A 26,018-nucleotide genomic window follows, 5' to 3' on the forward strand; every position below is an offset into this window, starting at 1 on the left:
GGTCGGTGTACTGCAACTTTTTGATGTGTCCCTAGTCAAACACAAACTCATCTCTGACACCTCACCCACTTCACACCTCCACACACCCTGGTCACTACTCTGCACCCCCAACCACAGCATTCAGTATAGGGCTTTGGAGTTGACGTCACGCCGCAATGCATTGTGGAAGCGCGGCACCATTTTAGCATGCCACGAATCAAAACAAACACACTGTGTTGGAAGGAAGATTGCTATGAACCATACTTAAAAGCAGTTCAAAAGAAAAAGGCCGGTATAGAGACAGATTGTGTCCGGATGCAAAGAGACGGTACTTGCAAAAAATAGCATGCATTGGAAATGTGGACCCGTATGAAATAACGGCAGTGGAGTAGAAACCCAGAAGACCAACTATTATTGACTTAGCCTGATATATTTTCCTACCTTGTCTGCGGACTCCACAAAAAACTCTGTGCTTTTTCTCAACATTTTGCTGCAACGTTTCAAAGAGCCGGAAAGTAAATAAACATCAGACAGAAATGAGAAATCGTCTTGTGTTTCACTCATGCGCAGTACTGGAACGTAAGTGTTTTCTGCCGTTTCAATGTGGACGCACAACTCTGTGAAAACGACTGAAAACTATAGTGTGGCCGTGGAGTGTTTTCAGACGAAAACGACGTTTTCTAATTTATCCGGGCTAGTATGGACGTAGCCTCAGCCATCCAGGTTAGGAGGGAACTGAAGAGGATTAAAGCCAGGAAGTTAGCGGGTCCAGATAGCATCAGCTCAAGCGTTGTAAGGCCCTGCGCAGACCAACTGTGTGGTGTTATGGAGCACATCTTCAACCTGAGCCTAAGGCTGGGGAGAGTCCCACAGCTCTGGAAAACCTCTTCCGTTATACCATTGCCAAAGACTCCACATCTCAAGGAACTCCACAGCTACAGGCCGGTGGCCCTGACATCCCATATGATGAAGACCCTGGAGCGGCTGGTCCTGGGGCTCAGCTTCGGTCCCTGGTAAGCCCATCACTGGACCCACTTCAATTTGCCTAACAGCCTGGCATTGGAGTGGATGATGCTGTCATTCACCTCCTACATCGTTCCCTCTCTCACCTGGAGACCGCTGGGAGCACTGTAAAAATCACGTTCTTTGATTTCTCCAGTGCCTTTAACATCATTCCTCCCACAGTCCTGAAGGTCAAGCTGGAGAACTCAGGAGTGGAGCATCACCTCATTACATGAATACTGGACTACCTCACTGACCACCCAGAGTATGTGAGAACTCAGGGCTGTGTGTCGGACAGGGTCGTCTGCTGTATGGTGCGCCCGCAGGGAACAGTTCTGGCTCCGTTCTCTTCACCATCTACACTGCAGACTTCTCCCACAATTCCACCCAGTGTTTCCTGCAGAAGTTCTCTGATGACTCTGCAATAGTCGGCCTCATCACTGATGGGGATGACAGGAAGTACAGAGAACTGACACAAGGCTTTGTGAACTGATGCCAGCAGAACTACCTCCAGATCAACACTAGTAAAACCAAGGAGCTGGTGGTAGACTTCGGCAGGTACAAACATCCTACACTGCAACCACTGAACATCCAAGGCATGGACATTGAGACGGTAGACAGCTACAGGTACCTTGGTGTTCGTCTGAACAATAAACTAGACTGGACTCACAATTCAAATGCACTCTAAAGAAAAGGGCAGAGCAGGCTGTACTTGCTGCGGAGACTCAGGTCTTTTGGAGTGAAGGGGCCACTCCTGAAGACCTTCTATGACTCTGTGGTGGCCTCAGCTTTCTTTTATGGTGTGGTCTGGACACAGGAAGATACTGGTGTAGTCTGCTGGGGTGGCTGATCCGGAGGACCAGCCCTGTTCTAGGATGCCCTCTGGACCCAGTAGAGGTGGTGAGTGACAGGAGAATGGTAGCTAAGCTGTCATCCCTGTTGGACAACATCTCCCACCCCATGCAAGAGACTCTGACAGCACTGAGCAGCTCCTTCAGTGGCTGCGGCACCCACGGTGTGGGACGGAGAGATTTTGCAGGTCTCTTCTCCCTACTGCTGTCAAACTCTACAACATGGTCTCTACAGATGACCACACACATTTAGTGTGTGGTAATGTTCGCCCTGTCTATCTGATGTGCAATATAACAGAAATGTAGAATGGGAGGGAGAACATCAGTTTTCAGGCCCCTCTTCTGTGGAACCAGCTACCAGTTAAAGATTAGGCTGAAAACTTTCCTTTTTGCTAAAGCATACAGTTAGGGCTGGATCAGCTGACCCTGAATCCTCCCTTAGTTATGCTGCAATGGGTGTAGGCTGCTGGGAGATTCCCATGTTGCACTGAGTGTTTCTTCTTCAGTCACCTTTCTCACTCACTGTTTGTTAATAGTATTTCTGATTCTGATATTACCAAGTGCAATTTTCCTGATACAACAAAGTATTTTATTCTATTTTGTATAGTATGCTATTCTATTTTTTTCTTATTCCATTCTATTGTTTGTTCTTAAATTTTAATGCTCTTAGCTTGGTTCTGGTAGATGGTGACTCTCAAGCACAACAATGTAGAAACACACAACATGTAAATGACACCATACACACACACACACACACACACACACACACACACACACACACACACACACACGGTTAGTATACTGGTCTATCTGTTAACCCGTGCCTGTTTTAAAGTAACTCTAGCTTTAATGTATTAATTCCACTTCATAGCTCTAATAAATGGCACTTTTGTTTCAGGGATTCCTGCAGCCACTCCTGAGACCCCCCCTGTCTTCCAGGACAACAGAAATTAATGACTTGACTATGATTATTTATTTTGTGGGTACAAACAACTGGTTGTTTCTGTAAAATCACTAAAACAGCCTGGAAAATTGCCATAGGCTTAGACATGAATTTCTACATTTAACTAATACTTTATTCAGTACTTAAGAATGACTTCATAGTTATACACAAACATAGAATCATTTCCTTTACCCTTTGCAGAACTTGTAGTGCAGGTGTTTGAGTGTGGGGAGACAGACAGGAAGTTGGTTCAGTGTGTGAATAAAGATGCCACATATGTATATTTATCATTTAACCAGTGAAAGATTAGATGTAATAGGCTGGGCCACGCATGACTTGAGGACGCGGCCGGGAATCCCGTCCGGACCAGTAGCTTTGCGTGCGTTCACCTTCCTGAAGCACCTCCGCACATCCTCCTCAGACACAGTGTGCGCACTGACGTCATCTGCGGTGCGCACACTGTCCGGTCTCATGGTGTTCGCTGTGTCGAATCTAGCATAGAATACGTTTAGATCCTCACACAGAGAGGCCGTGGTCTGCGGTGTGCTGGTTTTCCCTCTAAAGTCTGTGATCGTGTTTAGTCCCTGCCACATACTCCGAGGGTTGTCAAACTGTTGCTCCACCCTGTCCCTGTACTCACGTTTGGCTGCTTTGATCGTCTTTCGGAGTTGGTAATGTGCGTGTTTGTAGTCCGATGTGTTCGCGGAGGCAAAGGCGGTGCTCTGTGCCGCGCGAACATCTCCGTTAATCCAGGGTTTTTGATTTGGGAAGGATTTAACTGTTCTGGATGGGACGACATCTTCCACGCATTTCCTGATAAATCCGCAGACTGAGTCTGTGTATTCACAGACTCAGTAGCAGCCACGTGAAACATTTCCCAGTCCGCGTGATCAAAACAGTCCCGCAGCGCAGAGTCCGATTGGTCCGTCCAACAGTGCACCGCCCTCCGGGTTGGAGCTTCCTGTTTCAGCTTCTGCCTGTAGGCGGGCAGGAGCAGGATGGAGCGGTGATCTGATTGGCCGAATGGGGCGCGGGGGAGGGCTTTGTACGCATCCCGGAAAGAGGTGTAGCAGTGGTCGAGTAGCCGATCTCCACGAGTGTTAAAGTGGATGTGTTGGTGGAGTTTGGGTGAGACTTTCTTCAGGTTTCCCTTATTAAAGTCTCCAGCTGTGATAAACGCCACCTCTGGGTGTGCGGTTTCCTCGCTGCTGATCGCGCTGTACAGTTCCCTGAGTGCTCGGTCAGTGTCGGCTTGTGGGGGAATGTAAACAGCCGTAATAATCACTGCTGTAAATTCCCTCGGTAGCCAGAATGGCCGGCACTTAATCATCAGGTACTCCAGGTCCGGTGAGCAGAAGGATTTGACCGGGTGCACGTTCGCATAATCACACCAGCTAGCGAGCTAACTTCCTGCTAACTTCTTACTCTGGTGAATTGAATATATTCTGTTTTCATGGATGCCTGGATGTTAAACTTAATTGTTACACCTGGTAAAGCAGCAACGCTGATCATTTTATTAAAGATGAAAGGATTTACACAGTTTTAAACTCTCAGTGATGCCGCAGTGTTCGTTTGACTTTGGGACCTGAATGGACAGAGTTTAGGACCCAGATTACCTTTCAAGGCTCCTGAATACGGCAGCCGTAATGCTCTTCGTAGCTTACAAAGTCGTACTAACTCTTTTGATAGACCACATAAAATCAGTTAGAGGTCAGTAAGCACAAGCAGAATTCATACATAAGCAACACCGGAGGTGCACTGTCAAATTTTGAGAAAATTAAAGGATGTGCCCTATAGTGAGGAAAATACGGTATTGAAAGAAATTGTTCAGTGATTTCTTAAGATTACAATTGTTAAATTCGCCTAAAATTAAAAATAGGAGCATCTGGAGAGAGAGACTGCAGGTTGTGTATCACTTCAAAAATGGCGTCAGGCAGCAGCTTTGACGTCAGATTTGGGATGAATGTAAACAACAGTGACAACGATTTGAGGGAATTCTCTCAGTAAGTAAAATGGCCTGACTTATGATTGGAAATTGTTGATTGCAGCAGTGAATTTTCATCAGGATAAACTTAAGACAATAAGTTTTTCTTATTGTTGTTGTTTTGCCTGTTACTGTGCTAGAACACCAGGGTTACACATCTTTTAGTGAGTGTCTGATGAGGGGAAGAGCTGAAGGTGCAGTAGGCCTTTCCAGGGTGTACACAGACTTTCACCCTGTGGCAGCTGGGACAGGGTCCAGCCCCTCAAAAACCCTGAATTGGATAAGCGAAGAGAATGGTTGGGTGGAAGTTTCTGCACAGAACCTTTATTTTCGCATGACTGGAAGTCACAAGTGTTTTTTCAGATCAACCGTTTCATATAATATTTTATATATCCTATGTAAGATTAAAATGCGCACATACATTTTCAGGCTTTTATCATCAACACATAGATTTTCATTTTGTTCACATTAAAGAATGTCCCTACTTTTCTGGAATTCTGGTTTTACTGAACAAAAAAGAACCTTCCTCTGCACGCTCATAGTCACAGTTTTAGGTTCCCCGACACATTTAAATGTGACTGAGCTTGAATTGACAAAAATACTCCAATCTTAAGATAAAATGTGTTTATTGGGAATTTTAATTTTAAACTTTTTACAAAAACACACAAAACACTCTGTCAACACAGGTTGTCAACACAAACCAGGTGTTTTTTTAAGACTAACCCTGTCACAGTCAAGCATAGACTTTTCAGTATAACTCACAGGTAATGAAAATATCCACGCATAAGTCCAGAAGACAAAAGTGCAATTTTCAAATGGCATTTACAAAACAAATTAAACAGAAAATAATGAAATTTATTTAGAACTCAATATATTACTTGCAAATTAAAAACGTAAAATAATCTGAAGCAGCAAACACTATAAACAATGTTCCAACATGACTGCTCACCACTGCACAAAGCAAGGTCCATAAAGACATGGAAGAGAAAGATTGGTGTGGAAGAACTAGACTGGCCTGCATACAGTCCTGAAAACCTGATAGAACCTTTGGGATGAACTAGAACAGAGACTGTGAGCCAGGCTTTCATGTGCCATGCGCTTTCTTAGTATGTGTGAAGAAATACAAATCACAGAGGAGCAGAATAGTACGCTCATTAAGTAGGTCTTCAGAGTTTTTCTCTCTCTCGTGATTCATAGCATCTGATCAATAAACAAAACATGCTTCTTGCTTCCCCAGTTTAACTGAATTCAGCTGGTTAATAACCGATGAAGCTTTTAATAAGAATAGTGCTTCTAAATTTCTCAAGATAAATCTCAGATGTCCACTTTACTACATTTATTAAGGTTGATGTTTGCTTAATTTATCTACTTCTTTCACAGAATCGTCCCCTTTTGTCTCTCTCTCTCTATGTTACAATCAACCACCTGTCTGATTATGTGCAGCTACATCTGCTGCAGTGCTGTGTACACCACTGTGCTGTTACAGTCACTGCAGCATTGTAGCTGTAGCTTTTTATCTGCAGCTACTTCTCCAGCAGTGTTGTCCATAGTGTAGCAGCACAGAGACAACAGCTGATTGTCGATGGGGTCTTTCCATATGAGAAAAACCAAAATCACATCCATGAAAGGATTGAACAGAAATAAATTCATGTAGATTAGAAAGATAGGAATGAGAAAATAAAGTGAAATTGGTACAATATAAAAGATGATCGGAGGAAGGAACATCAGACAATGATTAACTAACAACAGAACTAAGATTTCTACAATTCTCTGTTTTTCTTCAGTGGGCACTGAGGTGGCAGCAGGCAGAGTTTTGAGGGTCCAAACCAAAGTGAAGACGAACAGGAAAAAAGGAACGAGGGCAAAAAAAATTAACACAGGGAGTAAAATCACATAGAAGAATACAGCAAGAGGTACAGTGATAATAGACAGGATCCAAACCAGAACAGAGAGCAGCACAGAACCTTTAGTTTGTCTGATGCAGTTCCACTGTGGACGGGTGATGACCAAACACCTGCAACACAAGACAGACATACTGATCATTACAGGAGGACATTTATCTTTAGAGGGACGCTTGAGAATTTGATTGAATGCAATACAGACAGAGAAAGACAGACATGTACCTTTCAGTAGCAATGCACATCTTGAAGTCAAGATTAGCAAACACGGCACAGCAAAAAATGCCAAGAGCAATATAATGATAGAGAACTTGTTCAGGGTTTTCTTTGACGATCAAAATGATGATCATCATGCTGAACTGGATTAGATTGGAGATTAAGAGGTTTGTGTAGTAGGTTATGGGGACCTGCTCCCTTCGTACCTGCAGAAAATATCAATGCAGTAATAAACATGATATTCAGAACTAAACATTTAAATGTTTACAGAAAATGATGTAGAGAGCTAGTGTTTTAATAACAACTGTATTAAGTGTCCAGAAAATATTTTTAGTGTGATTTAGACTAATAAGAAACTCAAAAATGTGTAAAAGCTGCAAAATGGTCTGATGGAATTAAAAAGAGTGACAGATTGGTGACCAGTGCAGGTTTCACTCCACCTCTCACACTGTGACACCTACGATAAGCTTCCACTTCAGAAGCAGAAAAAAAATGGACGGATGAATTCAGAACTAAACTTTATGAACTATTAACTCAGAAAATGAACATTTAAAGTGACAAAAGTGGAAAAATTTTATAAAACTAGACTGTTTGTAAAAGTGAATTAGTTCAGCAGGAGTGAGACATAGAAAGTAATGAAAGTCTCTCATTTACGTACCACAAAAAACACCCAACAGGTCACTGCCATAGTGACCAAAGTTAAAGGAAGGCAGAAACAGACGCTTATCAGGAACATTATATCCAAGATATCCATCTCCAGCTGACTTTCTGTATGATGGATCTGCTATAAAAGCTCTATCCACTCTCTTCTCTTTACCAAAGGATCTGCCTGAGTGCAACAGGAGGTGTTAAAATAGTGAGCAGATCAACATTGTTGTTATTTTGATATGAAATTATAGCTAAAGATATTAGAAAGAAAATTGTGCCAAAATAAAACAAAAGGGGAAAAACAAAATACTGGTTGAATTAAATTGAACGTGTCCTATATTGAGTCAAAACCATCTGGACTAATAAATCAATTTTCCACTGATTTTGTTTTCTACAGATGAAAAAAAAAAAGCTAAACCTTTGAACCTAACTGAATTAGCAAGCTGTACTTATTAAACTGGTACCTGACTACAGAAATTATATACCTATAAGGAAGCCCTTGGTAGTTTGATCTGTCCACAAGCCTATCAGTTAAGTACAAAATTAAGCAGAAATAAAGCATAATCAATAAATATATTTTCATTTGGTTTTCATTTAAGCAGCTTTCATGCTGTTTACAAGGAAGCTCAAAAGAATAAAGTAACCGCCTCCTGTATCTTCAATATATATACAAGTAAAAATCAGCCTTACTTTCTTCAGCGCAGCTTCCAACTCAATAGTTAATTCAGCATTGTGCCATTTAAGATATTTTTATCAGAGCGAATCAGAAAAAGGAAATTGTGGTGGGTTATAAACTCCACCCCACAGCCCCTGTGGCAGCACATTCACACGCTTTGATGAGAATAGTCAAACCATTTTTATTCAATGTTATTTTCGTGTTCAGCTTTGTTTAGGATTAAGTATTAATTCCACTTCCACTTCATGTTTCTGATAAATTTAACTTAATCTTGAGCGAGTACAGCAGGCTGAGCAGACCTCTGTCTTTCAGCACAACACAAAACAGTGACTTGACTATGACGATTAACTTTGCTCACTGGCTGACTACTAAATCTGTAAAATAATTGAAACACCCTCCTGACACCCTGTACATAAATATAGACATTTAAAATCATAGTTTAGCTAATAGTGTACCATGATCTCAAAGGACGATATTCACTGTTGTTTCCTTTGCCTGTTGCAGAACGTCTCTGCAGGGGAGTTGCTTCTTTGTGGAGACGTGAGAGGCCGGAAGGTGATATACCAAGAGATGGCGCTTTCTTCAAAAAAAAAAAAAAAAAAAAACATTGACTAGGATAGTTAGCTATAGATGATTATTGTAGGTTCTTTATCTTATCATATAAACCACATCAAGGCCACTGCTTTGATTTCATTTATATAAATACAACTGAATAGAATTTCACATTCTTTTCTTAGCTTGTGTTGTAAACCTCTTCATCCATTAAATATAAAAACTTAGAGTTACGTTTTGAAAATGTCAAATAAATGCATAAAAGCTTACAGTCAGTTTGACCATTCAGATATTTTACACTACAAATTACCAAAACTCCAGTAAACCATTCTTCATTCATCCATTTCAATCTAATCTAATAAATAGATACAATTTCAAAGAAAATTATTCTATCCTGCTTTCTCCTGTAACACAAACCAGATGTGAAGGTTATTTCTGAGACTTGTAAACTTGTAAACAAACTAGCTTATCGTTTGTTGTACTGTTGTACTAGCTATGACTGTGCAATGACAATAAAGAGTTGTCTTATCTTACAACTGCAGTGAGAGAAAGTCATTAAAGCTGTTGGCCTGAAGCTGTAGGATAACTGAGATTTGCATAACTGATCTAGTTTCCTGATAAATATAGAAGAACTGCACATGGTGGTACTAGGTTCTCTGGAAAAACAGGAATGCAAAATAATTTGCAAACTTTGTACGGCTGATAGCTTAGAATTATATGAGCTTCTGTTTGGTTCAGATCTATTTTCTCCCAAATCAAAATTGGCACATCATCACATTCAGATCATAATTTGTTTTGCAAAAACTGCTGGAATGGAGGGATTAGCTTCTCTACATGGATGACATTAAGCTCTATGTCAGGAATGACTGAAACACTGATTTACAGATCCACACCACCAGGCTCTACAGCACCGACATTAATCCGGCACAGCATGTACCACTGTCAGATACAAAAAACTGGACTGAAAGACAGCATAGAGGCGCTCATCATGGCAGCACAGGAACAAGCTCTAGTGCTGTGTTGAAGGTAAATTGTGAGTAAATATAATTCTAGTTAAAGATGGGAAATTTAAAGAGTCAAGAGACTTTTGTTACCAGTCATGTCTTTTAAAAAGCAGTTAAAAACCTGTTTAAACTCGCTTTTGGTTGATTTTGTTTTGTTTTTTATTTTAATGTTTGTTTTCTGCCTCTGTAAAGCACTTTGTGATTTTATCTTGAAAGGTGCTATATAAATAAAATTTTACTTTTTTACTTTTACCACACTACTGACTGCAGCTTTCAACACTAACCAGAACAATATGGGTTGTTTCTATGAGATTTGACTGTGAGGGGAAAGCTGTTCCACAGTTTGGGGGCACAGAAAACGCTTGATCTCCTCTGCATTTAAATTAAGAGTGAGACACAGTCAGAAACATCTGATCAATTGACCTGGAAGCTGAATAAAGAGGTCAGAGATGTAGAAAGCAGAAAGGAGCTAAACCATGAAGGGCTTTGTAGGCAAACAGGAGGGTCTTGAAATCTATTCTGAACCTCACTGGCAACCAGCGTAGAGATGCTGAAACAGGTGAGATGTGAGCAGCAGCATTTTGGACAAGCTGAAGACGGGACACAGAGGACTGACTGAGACCAACGTAAAGTGAACTGCTGTATGCTGTCGTCTGCTTACCCTCCAAATATTATTAGAGGGGTTTTTTGAATATAAAAAGGGTCAGGTGTCCTGACAGGTGTCACTTCTCTCTTAGTTAAGCTGCTGGGAGCTTCCCAGACGCTAATGTTTTTGTCACTTTTTACATTCTAAAGTAATGTAAGTAAGTCCAGGCTTTAAACGCTGAAACCAAGCACACCATTGTTTTTCTTGTGACATTACCAATAAGTTTGATGTGTCACATGGCCCTCTTCCTATTGAATAAACAAAAGTTGTATCCAAGATGGCCGACTTCTAAATGGCCACCATGGTCACCACCCATCTTGAGGAGTTTGCCCCCTCACATATACTAATGTGCCACAAACAGGACTTTAATATCACCAACCATTCCCATGTTATTATCCATATAAATGGCCCACCCTGTAGTTAAAAATGGCCAATTATACCCTGGAACCCAGAGGGTTAAACATTTTTCTAAAGTAATGCAATAGTTAATAATAGTTAATGCATGTGTGTGTGTGTGTGAGATTATATCGTATGGTATTTTATCATCATGTGTTCAGGATCTCTGTTACAATGTTACAATGGCGCCCTGGGTGAACACTCCCTCTTGCGCGCCCCCCCCCCCCCCCCCCCCACACACACACACACACACACACACACACAAAACACATTAAGGACTGTACATTAACATGAAACGGTTTTACACACACACACACACATGAAGAGAGACAGAGTATGCATAGTATGCAAACGGCTACCAAACAGCCATCATAATTTGTCATACAATGAGAACAGGACAAATAAAGAATTGACAATGACTAATTAATATTAAAGTCTGTAACATAAGGTATTGTTTGGAGTTTAGTCTGTTACGGTTGCTATTTTTTCCATTTCTTCTTGGAGCAACTGTAACCCACTTTATTTCCTTAGGGATTAATAAAGTATTCTGATTCTGATTGTTTCAGGATGACCTGCCATTATCCAATGACACATCTGCTTACCTGTATCTTTTGCTCGTTTCTCCTCCTCTTCTTTTCTCTTTTTTCTAAACCGAGGACCTGATGGCTTTGAACTTTTCTTGTCCATCTTCCATTGGTTTTAATTTTGCACTCCAGTATGAACACAAATCCCCCAACTCGAGGATCACCACAACATAACCTAATAGGCCTACACCTAGTTCACAGATTCACTTTGTCTAGGGTGCATTTCTGAGATTTCACACAACCCAGGATTCAAATCATGAATACATAATGGGCTTGGATTTACAACATTATAAATGAAATGTGCTCTATTTGGAAGAAGCAGGCCCCTCCCCTTTCGACGGCTTGTGTGAGACTTTAAATCATCAAACTGTAAATTTTAAATTGTTGTTGATCCCTTTACCTCTAGTCCTAAAGTGTATATTTATTTTCTTACTCTTCTTATATTTATTGTTTTTTTACTTGCACTGCTGTAACTGGAGCCTCGTCGTCTCGTCTCTCTATATACTGGACTGTAGGTAGCGGAGATGACAATAAAGTAGAGCTGGGCGATAGAACGATAACGATATGTATCGCGATATAACTTTTTCTCGATAGAAAAATTAAACTATTGCGATAGACCTCGCCGCTCTTGTCCTCTTAAAAAAAAAAAAAAAAAAAAAAAGAACAGCCAATCCAAATTAAGCAGCGCAGAGCCGAACCAATCACAGCCGCAGCGTCACGTCACGTGACTTGTTACGTACAGCACAAGTGCCAAGCCGCACATGTGTATTTGTTTGGGAAGCAGCCAGCCACCGTACCGCCCGGGTAATGGAGGAAATGAGTGTGCCGACTAGAAAAATCAACCGAGCGTGACCGAAGAGAAAACAGATGATGGTTGCAACGCCGGAGAGATTGTCGAACGGAAGAGCCAAAGAAGTTCCGTAGTGTGAAGGTATTTCGGCTATTTCAAGTCTGACAAAAAAACAGAGTAGCGTGCACTGTAAATTGTGCCGAAAGCAAGTCTGGAAATACAATAAACTGGTGCATGCTCAGGTTATGTCCACACGTACCCGGGTATTTTTGAAAACGCAGATTTTTCTATGCGTTTGCACCTTTCGTCCAAACGTAAACGGCGTTTTTGGTCACTGAAAACGAAGATTTTTAAAAACTCCGGCCAGGGTGGATATTTTTGAAAACTCCGTTTTTGCATTTACATGTGGACTAGAAAAACGGAGAAAACGCAGCGTCAAAGGTGTGCGCATTTTTTGACGTCACACTGTGCGCCACGTTATTGTTTCGGTGAAATGAATTTCTACAATACTGTTACTGTTAATTCTACTCTCTGCAGTATTTAAATGCTTACATATACACACAGTTAGTCCCTCCACACATACACTCGGTTCTGCTTCTATGCCCCAGCTATGTTTACTATTTCCCACCGAGGCTTCTAGACTTCTGATTGGCCAACATTTCTGCACGGTTAGGAATCTAGCGCCACCTGCTGCTTTGGCATGTTCATAGCAGCGTTTTCCTTCATTTCTCCCTTTATGTGTGGACGGGATTATTTTTTAAAACGAAAACGAAAAATCTCCGTTTTCAAAAATACCCGTGTACGTGTGGACGTAGCCTCAGTCTCTGACTGGAAGCGCTAATTCGTCATTTGGCTTTTGTCAGACTAAAGTAACTGTTAAAACTGTTTGAAAAGCTCAGCTATACAACAAGGAGAGATTGAGAATTTCCTTTTAGTTCTCAGTTTATTTGATATTGACAAAAGTTAGTCAATTTTGTCTGTTCTTCTGTAAAACAAACTAAGATTTATTTTTAGAATTAATATTTTGTTTCTAAGTGGAATTGACAATTTAGTCTGTTTCGTTTGTTCTATTTTGAAACTTAAACGCTTTAGCGGCTGCCTTTTGTGTAGTTTGCAATATTTGCCTTTATTTATCTGAAAAAGTCTCATGTTCCTTAAGTACATCTACCCTGTTGAACTTATTATGGGAAATAAATATTTAAATAAAAACAAGCTGCTGATTATTTCACATTTTACTTGTGAGCAACGGCACATTTAAATCTTACAAATAGTTATTTGGCTTATATCGTGATAGATATCGTTATCGCCTGAAATGAAAAAAACATATCGTGATATGAAAAAATCTCATATTGCTCAGCTCTACAATAAAGTTTACTTTGACTTCAGCAGCGAGCAGGTGCACCGAGGGCTCGCGCGCTCACTTTTCGTGTACAGAATTTCGAAAAAAAACATTGGTGCAAATTATAAGTCTGTATCATAATGTCTGGTGTTTTCGTGTTTGTTGGTTTGTTTTTATTTGTTTTATTTTGCGAGTTGGTTATTAGATGCTGCTCCAGCCAGCCAGAGAATCCCCCGCCACCCCGCCCTCTCCGCGCCGCAAGCAGCAGGCGCACCTCGCAAACGGAGGGCGCCCTTACTCCCAGCAAATTAATAGAAAACTGATCGTTGCCTGTACCATTCCCAGTATGCGCTGGCTGACATCGGGGCAGCATGAGTACGAGCATTTTCTTTTTTGCCGAGACCCGTGATGCCACCCCCAACACCATGCCGCCCCGGGCAACCACCCGTGTCGCCCGTATCTAAAACCGCTACTGATTCCAAGGCTGTGTTTCTTGCATTGCAGGTACTTGATGATTTCCTGCCCAGCTAAGACCTCTGTGGTGATCTGTGTCGTAGTGTGGTTTCTTTTGATGTCCTCCTTACTACCAAACACTTTGTATTAATTGTCCTCACTTTTTTTCTCCTCCAATCTACTATACCATATCACATCACCTTTATTTATTAAACCTTTATTTATGAATGATCCTCATTGTGATAGAGGGTATCAAAATCTTTGAAATAGTCTATAAATAATCAGCATGGAAACAACTGCAGTGAAAGAAAGTCATTGAAGTTGTTGGTCTGAAGCTTTAGGATAGTTTACATTTGCATAACTGATGTTATTTCCTGATAAATACAAAAGCGCCACATCTCTGGGTTCTCTGGAAAAACAGGAATGCAAAATAATTTGCAAACCTGATAACTTCTGTTTGGTTCAGATGTATTTTGTTGATCTTTTTCTATTTCTCACGAAATCAAAATTGGCACATCATCACATTCAGATCATAATTTGGGTTGCAAAAGCTGCTGGAAAGGAGGGATTAGCTTCTCTTCTTAGATAACACCAAGCTCTATCTCAGGAGTGAATGAGACATTGGTGGACTGATCCACACCACCAGGCTCTACAGCAACAACATTAATCCTGCACAGTATGTACCACTGCCAGATACAAAAACTGGACTAAAGGAAAGACAGCACAGAGGCGCTAATCATGGCAGCACAGGAACAAGCTCTAATCACAACATTGATAGAAGCCAGGGTCTTGTGTTGACCAAAGTGCTGTGCAACGGTTAAATTGAGAAGAGGAAAAAAAAAACCAAAGCAAAACAATTAAAAAACAAGGTAATAGATAAGAAATAAATCGGTACATTTATTAGGTGCTAAACACACACACTCATGGCCGAAAAATGGCACAGGAGACACAATGAGCTCTCAGAAAGACTCAAATGTCAGTGAGTAAATATAAGTGTAGTTAAAGATAGGAAATTTCATGAGTAAAGAGACTGTTGTTACCACACTGCTGACAGCAGCTTTCAACACTAACCATAACAATATGGGTTGTTTCTAGCAGATTTGACTGTGAGGGGAATGCTGTCCCACAGTTTGAGGGCACACAAAACGCTCACCCTCTGAGTTTAAATCAAGAGTGAGACACAGTCAGAAGCATCGCACCAGAGGGACCTGAAAGCTGAATAAAGAGGTCAGAGATGTAGAAAAGGGCTTTGTGGGCAAACAGGATGGTCTTGAAATCGATTCCAAACCTCACCGACAACCAATGTAGAGAAGCTGAAACAGGTGAGATGTGTGATGTGAGCAGCAGCATTTTGAACAAGCTGAAAATGGAAAAGAGAGGATTGATTGAGACTAATGTAAAGTTAATTGCAGTACTCTGAGAGGAAATGAGAGCATGAATGACAATTTCGCAATCTCTCACACAAAGGAAACATGTAATATTTCATACAGAGCACAGATGGAAGAAGCTGTCTTGTGAAGGTGAAAGGAGTGAAAGGAGAAATTACTTTTACTGATATTTTCCTTAAAGAAAGCAGGTATAGAGAGAACAATATAGCAACTAAGATGGAACCCAGAGGTACCCGTAGCAAAGTGTTGTTGTTGTAGAAGAATAGTTTGCAGTGCTGGCAGAGAAGGATCAGATTTACAGGTATGAGGTAAACCAGTGAAGTGCTGGGGGACAGGGATATTTTCACCAGTGGTATCAAATGCAGCACTGAGGTTGAGGAGGATGAGGATGGCACAGTCTACTGACAGGACTACTTCATTGTATACTTTTAGGAGGGCACACTCTGTGCTTTGTTGGTATGGGTTAGGGTATGTTGGTATGTTTATATATGAAAGTTGAAGGAGAATTACTTTTTCCAAGACTTCTGAGAGAAATGAGAGTTTAGAGATTTTTCTGCATATAAAAACAGTCAGGTATCCCGCAATCCTCTCCTAGTTAAGCTGCTGGGGCTTCCCATGATGCACTGAGGGCAAGATACTATATTGTTCTTTCTTTGTCAATGTTTATGCTTTAATCTTTTTATTTTTTGCTAGTTTTGTTTAGTTTTCTGATGGTTTGGGAGCAGACACAATCTTTATGGGATTTGGGTTTTGGGGGATGACAAAAGGACAGAAAGGGCAACTCAGCTTCCTGGTCTCAACTATGTGAAAACAGTTCTGTGCTAATAGTCAACACAGAAGTAAGTGTAACAATCTTTGAGTGGAAGTTTGCATGGTGCTGTATTGCAACTTTGTGTTGATGTGTTGAGTGATTTGGTCTGTAACAATTTTAAAGGAAAAGTTTGTCATTTCCAGCTGTTTGATCAGATCAGCAACTAAAATTCTTTACTTAATTCATTTGTCTCATGTTGTGAATACACATGCAGTGAGCGTCATACAAAAGACATAAATTAGACACAAGCTGCGGGCTTAGTTTACATTTTTCCAGGAAAAAGATGTGAGCTCAGATAGGAAAACATTTCCATGCTGTTATAAAAATAGCATTCTTTAAAAGCCTCCAAGCAGTTATGTCTTCAACCTTTCATTCTTCACAAAACCTTTATAGTAGGACAAATAATGTGTCTACTCCATAATGTAACCAGGGCCGTTGCTAGCCATTTGGGTGCCCTAAGCACAAATGCTTTATGGTGCCCCCCCCCCCCCCCCGCCACTGAAAAAAAAAAAAAAACATTAATACTTTTGAATTTCTCAGTGGAATTTGTTTAATTAAATAACAACAAACATGACAGTTAAATAAATAAGGTTAAAGGAGGTTAAAAATACTGTTACAAATAAATACTGAAACAAAAATTGAACATTGGAACAAGAACAAAGAGCCTGGCAATAATGTGTAATTTTTTTTATAAAAAAATAATATATATAATATAATAGTATTATTATTAATATATTTACAAATAGTTTCACAATAGAATTTAAATAAGAAACTTAAATAAGAAAAATAAGAATTTGAACACAAAAGCCACATTCCTTAAGTAACTATGTTAAACATTTTTACAATTCGTTGTCAGAGTATGCCCTAGACTCTAGGGCATACTCTGACAACCAGAAAATGCAGGCGTGGTGTGCCTCTCTAGGGCCTAGAGAAGCACACGCCTGCATTTTCTGGTTGCAAAATCAGCTATAAGGTCATCATATGATAGCTTCTGAGCCACGTCAACATTGATGCTGATAACAGCCAGACCACTTAAACGTTCCTGCCCCATTGATGAACGCAGGTACGTTTTAATGAGTTTGAGCTTTGAAAAGCTTCGCTCAGCAGAGGCAACTGTGACAGGCAGGGTCAGTGCAATACGCAGAGCAATCCACAGATTGGGATATACCTCTTGAAGCTGATTGTCATGTAAAAATGACAGCATTTCCAAAGCAGACGTCTGTGGTGGCAGCTGAGGAAGGTTGATGATTTCCTGCATCATCTCAGGTCCATCAATGTCAGCTACTCCCTTATCTGTCAGTGTCTTCTGTACTTCAGTGCAGTGTTTTTTTAAATCCTCCTTGGACATCCCATTCACTTTGCTGAAATCAAGCAGCACTCCATATTTCTCCTTCACTTGATTCATGGTCTCAAACCTCTCCTGTAGGGAGATTAAAGCAGAGTCCACAACACAATTGAAAAATGTGACCTCAAGCTTTTTAAGGGCATCATGGAGGGGCTCATCAACAGCTTCATATGCAAACTGCCTTTTTGTGCTCCTGAGCCTTTTCTCCTTCAACTGTGGTTCTATGTTCAGGGCCTCACAGAGTTCTTTGGCAGCTGACACAGCCTCATCAAACCCAGACTGTCTGTATTTAGAGAGGTTACTTTTGGCAGTGTCAATGAGCCTGACAGCAACATCGAGCTGCATGGAGCTGGACTGTAGTAACTTGTTCACCTGGTTTGTGATTGTAAGAAGTTCACACCACACGATGGAGCAAATCAAAAATCGAAATGAGGCTACTTCCTCAGCAAGCACTTGAGCCTCCACCTTTGCGACTGCATCACTTACAGCTTCTCTGGCCTCCAGGAGAGCATCCCTCACTTCTTTTGTCTGACTCCGGACAGCAGTTACACTTTGAAGCCTGCTTTCCCATCTAACGTCACTCCAAGATTTAAGTGTCAATTTCACATGTTTTGTTAAAATGGCCCATCGCTGGGTGGCACTGGAAAAGAAATTGAACAACTTCTGCAAATACCCAAAGTAGCCAGTTGCATCTGGAGAGGACTTGGCAGCATCAGCTATGACCAGATTCATCGTGTGAGCTCCACAAGGCACAAACAATGCTCTCGGGTTTAATTGTAGCAGTCTGGCCTGAACACCTTGCTTCTTCCCCTTCATGTTGGCCCCATTGTCATAGGCCTGTCCTCGACAGTTTTCAAATGGAATGCCAAGCTCCTTCAACTTGTCAAGGACAACATTGGACAGGTTAAGGCCAGTTGTTTGCTCCACATTTATATAGCCAAGAAAGTATTCTTTAATATCTGGTTGTGCTTGGAAACAAACAATGCGTACTATGACTGACATTTGTTCAGTGTGACTCACATCTGGAGTACAGTCAAGAATGATGGAGAAGTATTTTGCCAACTGGATTTGCTTCACAATGGCGCGGAATGTTTCTGAAGAGATAATCTGAATTAGTTCGTTCTGTGTCTCAGGGCTGAGGTAATGTGTGTGGGAACCTTCATCTTTTATGTTGGCCAAGTGATTTGCCATTACAAGGTCATATGTTGCCATAAGCTCTACTTCCTTCAAGAAGTTGCCATTGTCCGGCTCATAAAGACAGTCAGAAGAGCCCCTAAAAGACAAATTTCTGGAAGCCAGTGAGAGAGTTATTGAGAGTAATCGTTTGAGAATCTCTCGCCACTTTTTCCTTTCTGCCTCTAGTAAGGTCAACTCCTGTTGATCTATTGCCATGCTTTTCTTTAGCCGTGTGTCCAGTTCTCTCCACTTAAGCATGCACTGTATGTGGTCTTGGCTACACTCATGACCCCTCAAACGGATGTTGATGTTCGACCAGTCACTGAAGCCCTCTGTACTCAGCTTTATATCCTTCACACTGAAAAGCTTACATGCAAAGCAGAACACAGCATTGTTCTGCGGTGAGTACACTAACCAGCTCCGGTGAACCTTTTCTCCATTGGGAAGAATTTTGAACTTAAGGCTAGTGTGAAATGCTCTTCCATCAGGCCCCTTTGGAAAATTAAAATCAGAGCTGACATTAAAAGGACCTCTCCGCACAATTTCAACACGATCAGCATCTACAATGTGAGCTGGCCAAAGAGCAGGATCGGTTGAAGGGGGCACACATGTCTCCACAGTGTCACTTTCTGATAGTCTCTCAGTGACAGGACTCTCAGTGGTACTTGTGTATGGAACTGTACCTGAACTGGTGGTTGATGGTTCTTGTTCTTCTTGGCTAGGGATTGTTGCAGGGTCTACAATGGCTGGTGGTTGATGTCCAGGGATGGCACTACTACTGGATGGTTCATCCTGTCCTTGAGATCCTCCTTGAACATATTTAAGCATTGACCCTGCATACAAGAGAAAATATTCAGGGATTTTACAGAAATACAATTTTGAATCTACAGTAGGCCTACGAAAGATTGCATTATAAGACTAATAAATTAAGTAAGTCACTGGTACATTTAAAAATTACTAACTATATTTTACATGTATAGATTTTCATAATGGCAAATGGCAATATAAACATGCTGTACATAATTTGATATAAATGCGCAAGTAGGAAATCTATATTACTGGAAGATATAGGTTTCATATTACAGTTTCACCAACAGATGTCACCCTTGATCTATGAACCTAAAGAAAGACGAGAACTATTTATGTGTTCAGACGTCAATGGCATAAATAAGATATGCGTCTTTATAGATATCCTGAAATGCAGCAACATACAAAGTAATCTTGTCTAATCTGATAATAATACTTGACTGCATCACTGACCTATCCCAAAGTTAAGGTTAATCAGTAGCATGCATGACGTTAGCCAGCTAGCAACCTGAGGAGGGAAATGCTAGTCTCACGAATCACGATAACGTTAGCAATCGTGAGTCACGATTGCTAACGTTATCTGAAAACCGTCAATTGAGTGACCATGATGAGTTGCTTTTAGTAGTCCATTCTATATTCATATCCACAACGTAAACAAACTACCCAACATCAATCATTTGCAACATTTGTTAACACAGTATGAACACTGCTAACAGGAGCTATCACAGAGTTGACGGACATGAGCGTGCAAGCAAGGGCTACAATAATGAACTTTTTTTATTATTATTATTTAAACATTGCCTTACCGGCAAGCGACGCCTGAGTTTCATCACGCTTCCTCTTCTTCTTTCTTTTCTCCGCTCCCGACTCCTGTTGCCGTTTCGAGGCCATGTTCAAACAGGTGTTTACCAATTATAGAACAGACCACTGGGAGTGGGGGGGCACCAGGAGGAGACTGGAGACAGGGCACAAAGCAGATTCACCCCTTTTCTCGGGAAAATTGTTTTATGTTGCTTTTGTATTGTTTAACCATATTAATGCATATGATATTTATAGTATTAATATGGTTTACTTTTTTTTTTTACGACCCTGATTTTTTTGGTGCCCTACCGGCCATTTGGTGCCCTACGCAGTGTGCGTTATGTGCGTTTGCGGAGCTACGGCACTGAATGTAACAGACATGAAAAATCTGTACACAGCGCTTCGAGTACTCTGGGAGAGTAAAAAAGCGCTGTATAAGAATCAGTCCATTTACCATTTACAGGAAACTTTGATCATTGCCCAGAAAAAAAAGGGAAAGGCCACATATTTAAATTTGTATTCCTTGTTGTTTGCAAAATTCACCTTATAAATTTCAAAGGATGTGATGTGGTAAACTAATTTGATCTGTTATAGAAGAATTTTTCTTTTGTCTCTCTTCTTCTCCTCACCCTCAACTAGTTTATGGTAACATTAGCATTATTCAAAATGACATAACACTATTTACTTATAAAGTAACGTTCCAGTCCCAGGTATGGGTGAGTTGGCAATCAGAATGGCTGCAGGAATCTGGTTTTGAATCTACCCAGGACCATTTCCTGAATGTCATTCCCCTTTTTATTATTCTCTCTACTCTTTATCTATCATAAAATAGGCTCCAAAGTTAAATAAATAATTTTTACAGCTTCTGTGTAAGCAGACAGTGACAGCACAACTGTGAGGAAAGGAAGTCATTCAAATTTTGAAATCTTAAAATCCTACAGAGCAATGAGGTCTATGAACCAGCTGCTCCTGGAAATTTCAGGTCCAGGTTTATCAAGAGATGCCATGAAGCCTTTTTAATGCTGGCTTATTTACTTCTTTTATTCGATTTTTTTAGTGTATATTTATTGTTATTCAGTCACTGTTTTATATAGTATATATGTTGTAGAACTTGTAATTGAGGTTGATTAAAGTGTAGCTACACAAATAAACTTTGACTGGCCCATATGGTCACAGGGCCATATGGGCCATTGCTAGGGACGATTTTTAGGGAAGATAGATGGATTAAAAACAAAATGCAAAGTTGTTTCTTATGTTTAGTGTTGCTTAAACATGCAAAGACCGGGCCAACATACATCAGAACAGTTGTTGTGAACATCGTTCCTGTTGATCTGACAGAGATGATAGCTGATGGCAGCAGAGGAAGGAACTGTTTTAAAATGAGGCGAAATGATTGGCTCACAGACATTTTGTCAGATGTTTAGCCAATAAGTAGCATGGATACACCTGGACCTGGTGTGGCTAGAAGGGCCGGTGTTGATAACTATCAGCCAGTGGCACGTTGTCATCACTTTTCATATTTATTGTAGACTGTTTTTAATGCAGAGGACAAAGCAGCAAACACTGGTGTAGAGACCTGAGGAGTGATCTTGAAACAATCAAAGGTAACTATGCTTATAAACTTCAGGCTTTGTATTTGCAAAACTGTAGTTGCATTATTTTTATTTGTGTCTATAGAAATATGAGGTATAAATCATGTGTATTGTGTCATGGGGGTGCTGTGAGCGGTGTGGTAGGCAGGAGTAGGATCCAAACGCAGGGCTCAAAACACAAAGGGGGGAACTATAGAAGGTAGCTTCATTGCAACATGGGGGACGACGTAACAATGGGCAGAGGGAAAAAGAGGACTAAATACACTGAGGGGTGAGAAGGGAAGTGGAAACACAGCTGGGAGAGTTTAAACATAATCAGGTGGGTGGAAGAAAAACTGAACACAATAACATAAGATGTGAAACTGTCAAAGTAAAATAGGAAAACAGAGACACACATTAAGACATGGACTGACAGAAAAAGAGGAAATAGAGGGAGCCGAGACATGCCTGGGAACATCTGAATAAAAACAGTGACAGAACTATAAGTCTTAAAAGTCTAGTTTCACCAATCCAAAGGCTGAACATTTGGACTCATGCGAACGAGCTTTTAGTCCAATACTACATTTAGTCTGTTGCTGTGACAGTTCACTGTGGCTCTTGGGGTTAAAAGCTCAGGCCTTTCAGCCTTCTCAGAATGTAATATTTTGCCAAATAGTTGTTTCTGTTTGATGTATCATTGAGAAAGCAACATATTGAGAAGCACAGTTAAGCTGGAAAAACAACAGTGAAACACCAGTGAGAGAAGTTAGTGATAAATTTTCTTTAGTTTGCAACATGCAGCTGAACACTGTTATTAACCGTTAATTTCTCTCTTAAAGGTTCTTTAAAGAAAAATTGGTATGACTTCACTGACTCAAAATTCAACTACCAGCAGCAGCTGCAACAATTATGGCAACTACACAGATTTTAAGGACTTCTGCTGGTATTATGAGGACAGCATTAGCACCTTGACATGGATAATTGTTTGTGTCAGCCTTCCTTTGACCTCACTGGCAATCTTTTTTCTTTGCATAAAGGTGTGTATATTATGAATACGATTGTCTTACTACGATCTGGGTTTTGTATGATTCACTTTGACTTTGGGACTAAATTTCATAGAAGTGGAATAAAATGACTATTAAATTAAAAAAAATATGATTTCAGTTGCCACAGTAAATAAAAGGTGAAAAGGTAAAAAAATCATATGATTTAATTAAGAAGGGTGACTTTGTAACATCATAACTGTTCAAAGGAAAGAATACATTACATCAAAGCCATTATTTTTCTTTTTTTTTTGAAGGTAAGGAGAGCAGTGTCTGTTTTTGTTAGCACTGCATACTTACAATTTTGAATTCATCCTATTAAATACAGACTGCAACACTATTGACAGCTCACTGAACAGCTCTGGAATAACTGAAACTGCTTCAGTTATTTTGCTGCTGCTTTTTTTTTTGGATGCCCAAAGACTTTACAGCAGTTTGTAAGTCACACTGCAGATTTGGGTCCATTTGCTTTAGTAAACTACCCTAGACTGTACTCTGACAACAGCCCAACTACTACTGCAGCTTTTATATACTGCAGCGCCCTGGGGCGCCTCTGTCAGTGCGCCCCACGGCAGCTGTGGCTACAATGTAGCTGCCATCACCAGTGTGTGAATGTGTGGATAACTGAACGTGTAAAGCGCTTTACGAATACAGGCCATTTTACCATTTATAGATCTAAAAATGATTTTTTTGTCAGTACTCACAATGAAAGTTTCAGTTTTAACAATCATTTATTTAATTTATTAGTGGCAATCACTAGCAAAGCAACATAGACAAATCCATTCAATTCAACATAAAATATAAAATATAGTTTTGTATCATTATGCAACTAAGTTTCAGTGTTACAAAGTCTGGTAATGAGTCACAACATTAAATGTGTGTGCAGCTGAGTAGAAAGGTGCTATATAAGTATATATAAGTACTAGTTCTTTTAGCATTGAATACACAGAACACATTTAAACTACTTTTTCCTTGTATTTTACCATTGTAGTATATGTCAAAACATCAACCCATTTTCACTTCATAATTCTTAATGTAATACTCCATCCCAAGCTCAAAGTCTGGCAAAAAAAAAAGACAAAAATGGACTTTCATTTAAAAAATAACATGCAATGTATTTATTTATGTAAATCAGACCAAGTATTAATCTGCAAGTCTTTAGTGTGTAGTATGTTATATGAAATGTTTTTATGTGGAAACCATAATGCCTAAATTGTGTTGACTGAACATGTTTATAGTTTACTTTGTTTTCCTTTAGGTGCGAAATGGTCACATCAGTCAAATCTATATCATCAACCTTTACATTTCTGACCTTGTTCAGCTCTTCTGTATGGTCGTTCACATGTCAGGTGTCAAGGACGACCTCACACAGATAATATTCTTTCACAATGTCTATCCTTGTGGTCTGATGGCAAGTGTGGGCTTCATGGTGTGTGTCTCCATGGAAAGGTAAACATCTGTGCTGTGTGTTTGTAGCTATGTAATTCTCTGAGCATTTATTGCTTTTCATTAGTATATCTTTTTAATACCTCTCCATGTCAACTCCTCTGTGTGTCTTTCTTGTATAACAGGTATTTGGTTGTTGCCCATCCAGTGTGGTACCAACAGAGACGAACCATCAAGGTCACTGTGGTGGTCTGTGTCTTAGTCTGGATCATTTCTTTTTTTGTTGGCCTCTTAAATGGAAACTTTTTTGGTGCCTTCCTCGTCCTTCCGCTCCCTCTTCTCATTTTCTTCCTTATTAAAACTATTAAAGCCGTGTCTGCAACCAGTGTCCCCTCTGATGAAAAACGAAGAATTGTGGCAGTTTTGGTGCTGGTGGTGCTTATTTACATATTGGTGTTTGTGCCCAGAACCATTATGGAATGTTTTTATCTGGTACCTGATATAGACTATGAAACACTCTTCTCTGTATATGACACTACCTGCAGTTTAGTTCAGCTGAATCCTCTTATAGACTTGATTATGTACTTTTTCATTAACAAATGGGTGTTAGACAAGCTTTTGGGCTGTCTGTGTTGTTGCAAATTGGACAACAATGATCTCAGAACTTCAGTGACAACTACATAAAATCAGAAGGAAATTGTGCAACTTCCGAGTTGCCTCACTGTAGATAAGTGAAGCTTTTTTTTGTTGGATTGTTGGCTTAATGGGAAATGGCTGTTCAGGCAATGTTTCTGTTGTTTATTAGCATGGATTAAAATATATATTATATGTATCAATTAATACAATCAACATTTCATTCCTAATTCCTTATTTGATCTATTTTAGTTTTACTGAGACAATATTTGTTTGCTCTTTTGTGCCGTTGGCTGTAAAACTATCTGCTCTTTCAGCAGTGATCCAACAACAAATTACTTTCCCCCCCAAATGTTAAGAAAACCCGACAGAATAATCAACATGTACTCTTAGAATTGCTTTAAATCCCTTTGATTTCTGCATTCTTAAAGTGCAGTGTGGTCTAGAAAAGCATGTATAAAAACCAATTTTCAAAAAATACAGTTTGTACTTGATAATATAAAATATGATAAAATAAATAAATTAAAAAGTCTTTATTGTTGTTCATGTAACCATAAAAACAGAATAAAATCAATTAACTCAAATCCCATTGTGCAGTGTCATGTCCCAGTTAAAGAAATCAGGTTAATTGATCTAACACACTGGTGTGTGTGTAATATCATCTTGCATCTAAACATTGAAGTGCGCTGATTTACTACCACTGCTTGTAACTTTTCAATTTTCTTTTCCATTTTTGTGATAATAAGAGATTCAGAAGATCTCATTTTCAGTTCTCTATTACAATTTATAAATACAGATATAAATATTTATTCTTCATTAACGAGCTCATATATAACATTTGCATGGTATCATTTAAATAAGTTATTAACAATGTATTTACTGTATTTTTCAGACTAGAAGGCACACTTAAAGTCCTTTAATTTTCTCAAAAATCAACAGTACACCTTATGTATGAATTCTGGTTGTGCTTACTGACCTCAAACCGATTTTTTTGTGCTACATCGCGCAAAAATCTGTTCTACATGTTTTAGTACGACTTTGGTAAACTATGAAGCGGCACCACTTGATGGTCAGAGCATTAAGGCTACCGTAGTCA

At 39.9% G+C, this 26,018-nt stretch overlaps 2 protein-coding genes across 2 annotated transcripts; one reads left to right on the forward strand and one right to left on the reverse strand.

Moving 5' to 3' along the window:
• Positions 1-6,202: 6,202 nt before the first annotated feature.
• On the reverse strand, positions 6,203-17,565 carry LOC146560691 (uncharacterized). The gene is made up of 3 exons (XM_085243164.1): positions 17,329-17,565; positions 6,883-7,079; positions 6,203-6,773 (listed from the first exon to the last, which is right to left on the reverse strand). The coding sequence occupies exons 1-3, from the start codon at positions 17,563-17,565 to the stop codon at positions 6,203-6,205; spliced, it is 1,005 nt and encodes a 334-aa protein (XP_085099290.1).
• A 5,155-nt stretch (positions 17,566-22,720) lies between these two features.
• LOC146560692 (G protein-coupled receptor 4-like) lies at positions 22,721-24,973 on the forward strand. Its single transcript, XM_085243165.1, has 3 exons — positions 22,721-22,897; positions 24,162-24,352; positions 24,475-24,973. The coding sequence occupies exons 1-3, from the start codon at positions 22,721-22,723 to the stop codon at positions 24,971-24,973; spliced, it is 867 nt and encodes a 288-aa protein (XP_085099291.1).
• The last annotated feature ends 1,045 nt before the right edge of the window (positions 24,974-26,018 follow it).

The sequence above is a fragment of the Mchenga conophoros genome, linkage group LG13 (genome assembly GCF_057382185.1).
Source record: "Mchenga conophoros isolate Kocher_MC1m ecotype Shallow Benthic linkage group LG13, M_conophoros_male_GT1.1, whole genome shotgun sequence".
Classification (NCBI taxonomy): domain Eukaryota; kingdom Metazoa; phylum Chordata; class Actinopteri; order Cichliformes; family Cichlidae; genus Mchenga; species Mchenga conophoros.

Excerpts from the sequence above, each read along its gene's own strand:
- LOC146560691 (XM_085243164.1), bottom strand. The coding sequence starts at position 17,565 with ATGAATCAAGTGAAGGAGAAATATGGAGTGCTGCTTGATTTCAGCAAA. Across the intron at positions 7,080-17,328 it reads ATGACAATCAGCTTCAAGAG|GTACGAAGGGAGCAGGTCCC; the intron begins GTATATCCCAAT and ends TATTTTCTGCAG. Across the intron at positions 6,774-6,882 it reads ATGTGCATTGCTACTGAAAG|GTGTTTGGTCATCACCCGTC; the intron begins GTACATGTCTGT and ends CTTGTGTTGCAG.
- LOC146560692 (XM_085243165.1), top strand. The coding sequence starts at position 22,721 with ATGACTTCACTGACTCAAAATTCAACTACCAGCAGCAGCTGCAACAAT. Across the intron at positions 22,898-24,161 it reads TCTTTTTTCTTTGCATAAAG|GTGCGAAATGGTCACATCAG; the intron begins GTGTGTATATTA and ends GTTTTCCTTTAG. Across the intron at positions 24,353-24,474 it reads GTGTGTGTCTCCATGGAAAG|GTATTTGGTTGTTGCCCATC; the intron begins GTAAACATCTGT and ends CTTGTATAACAG.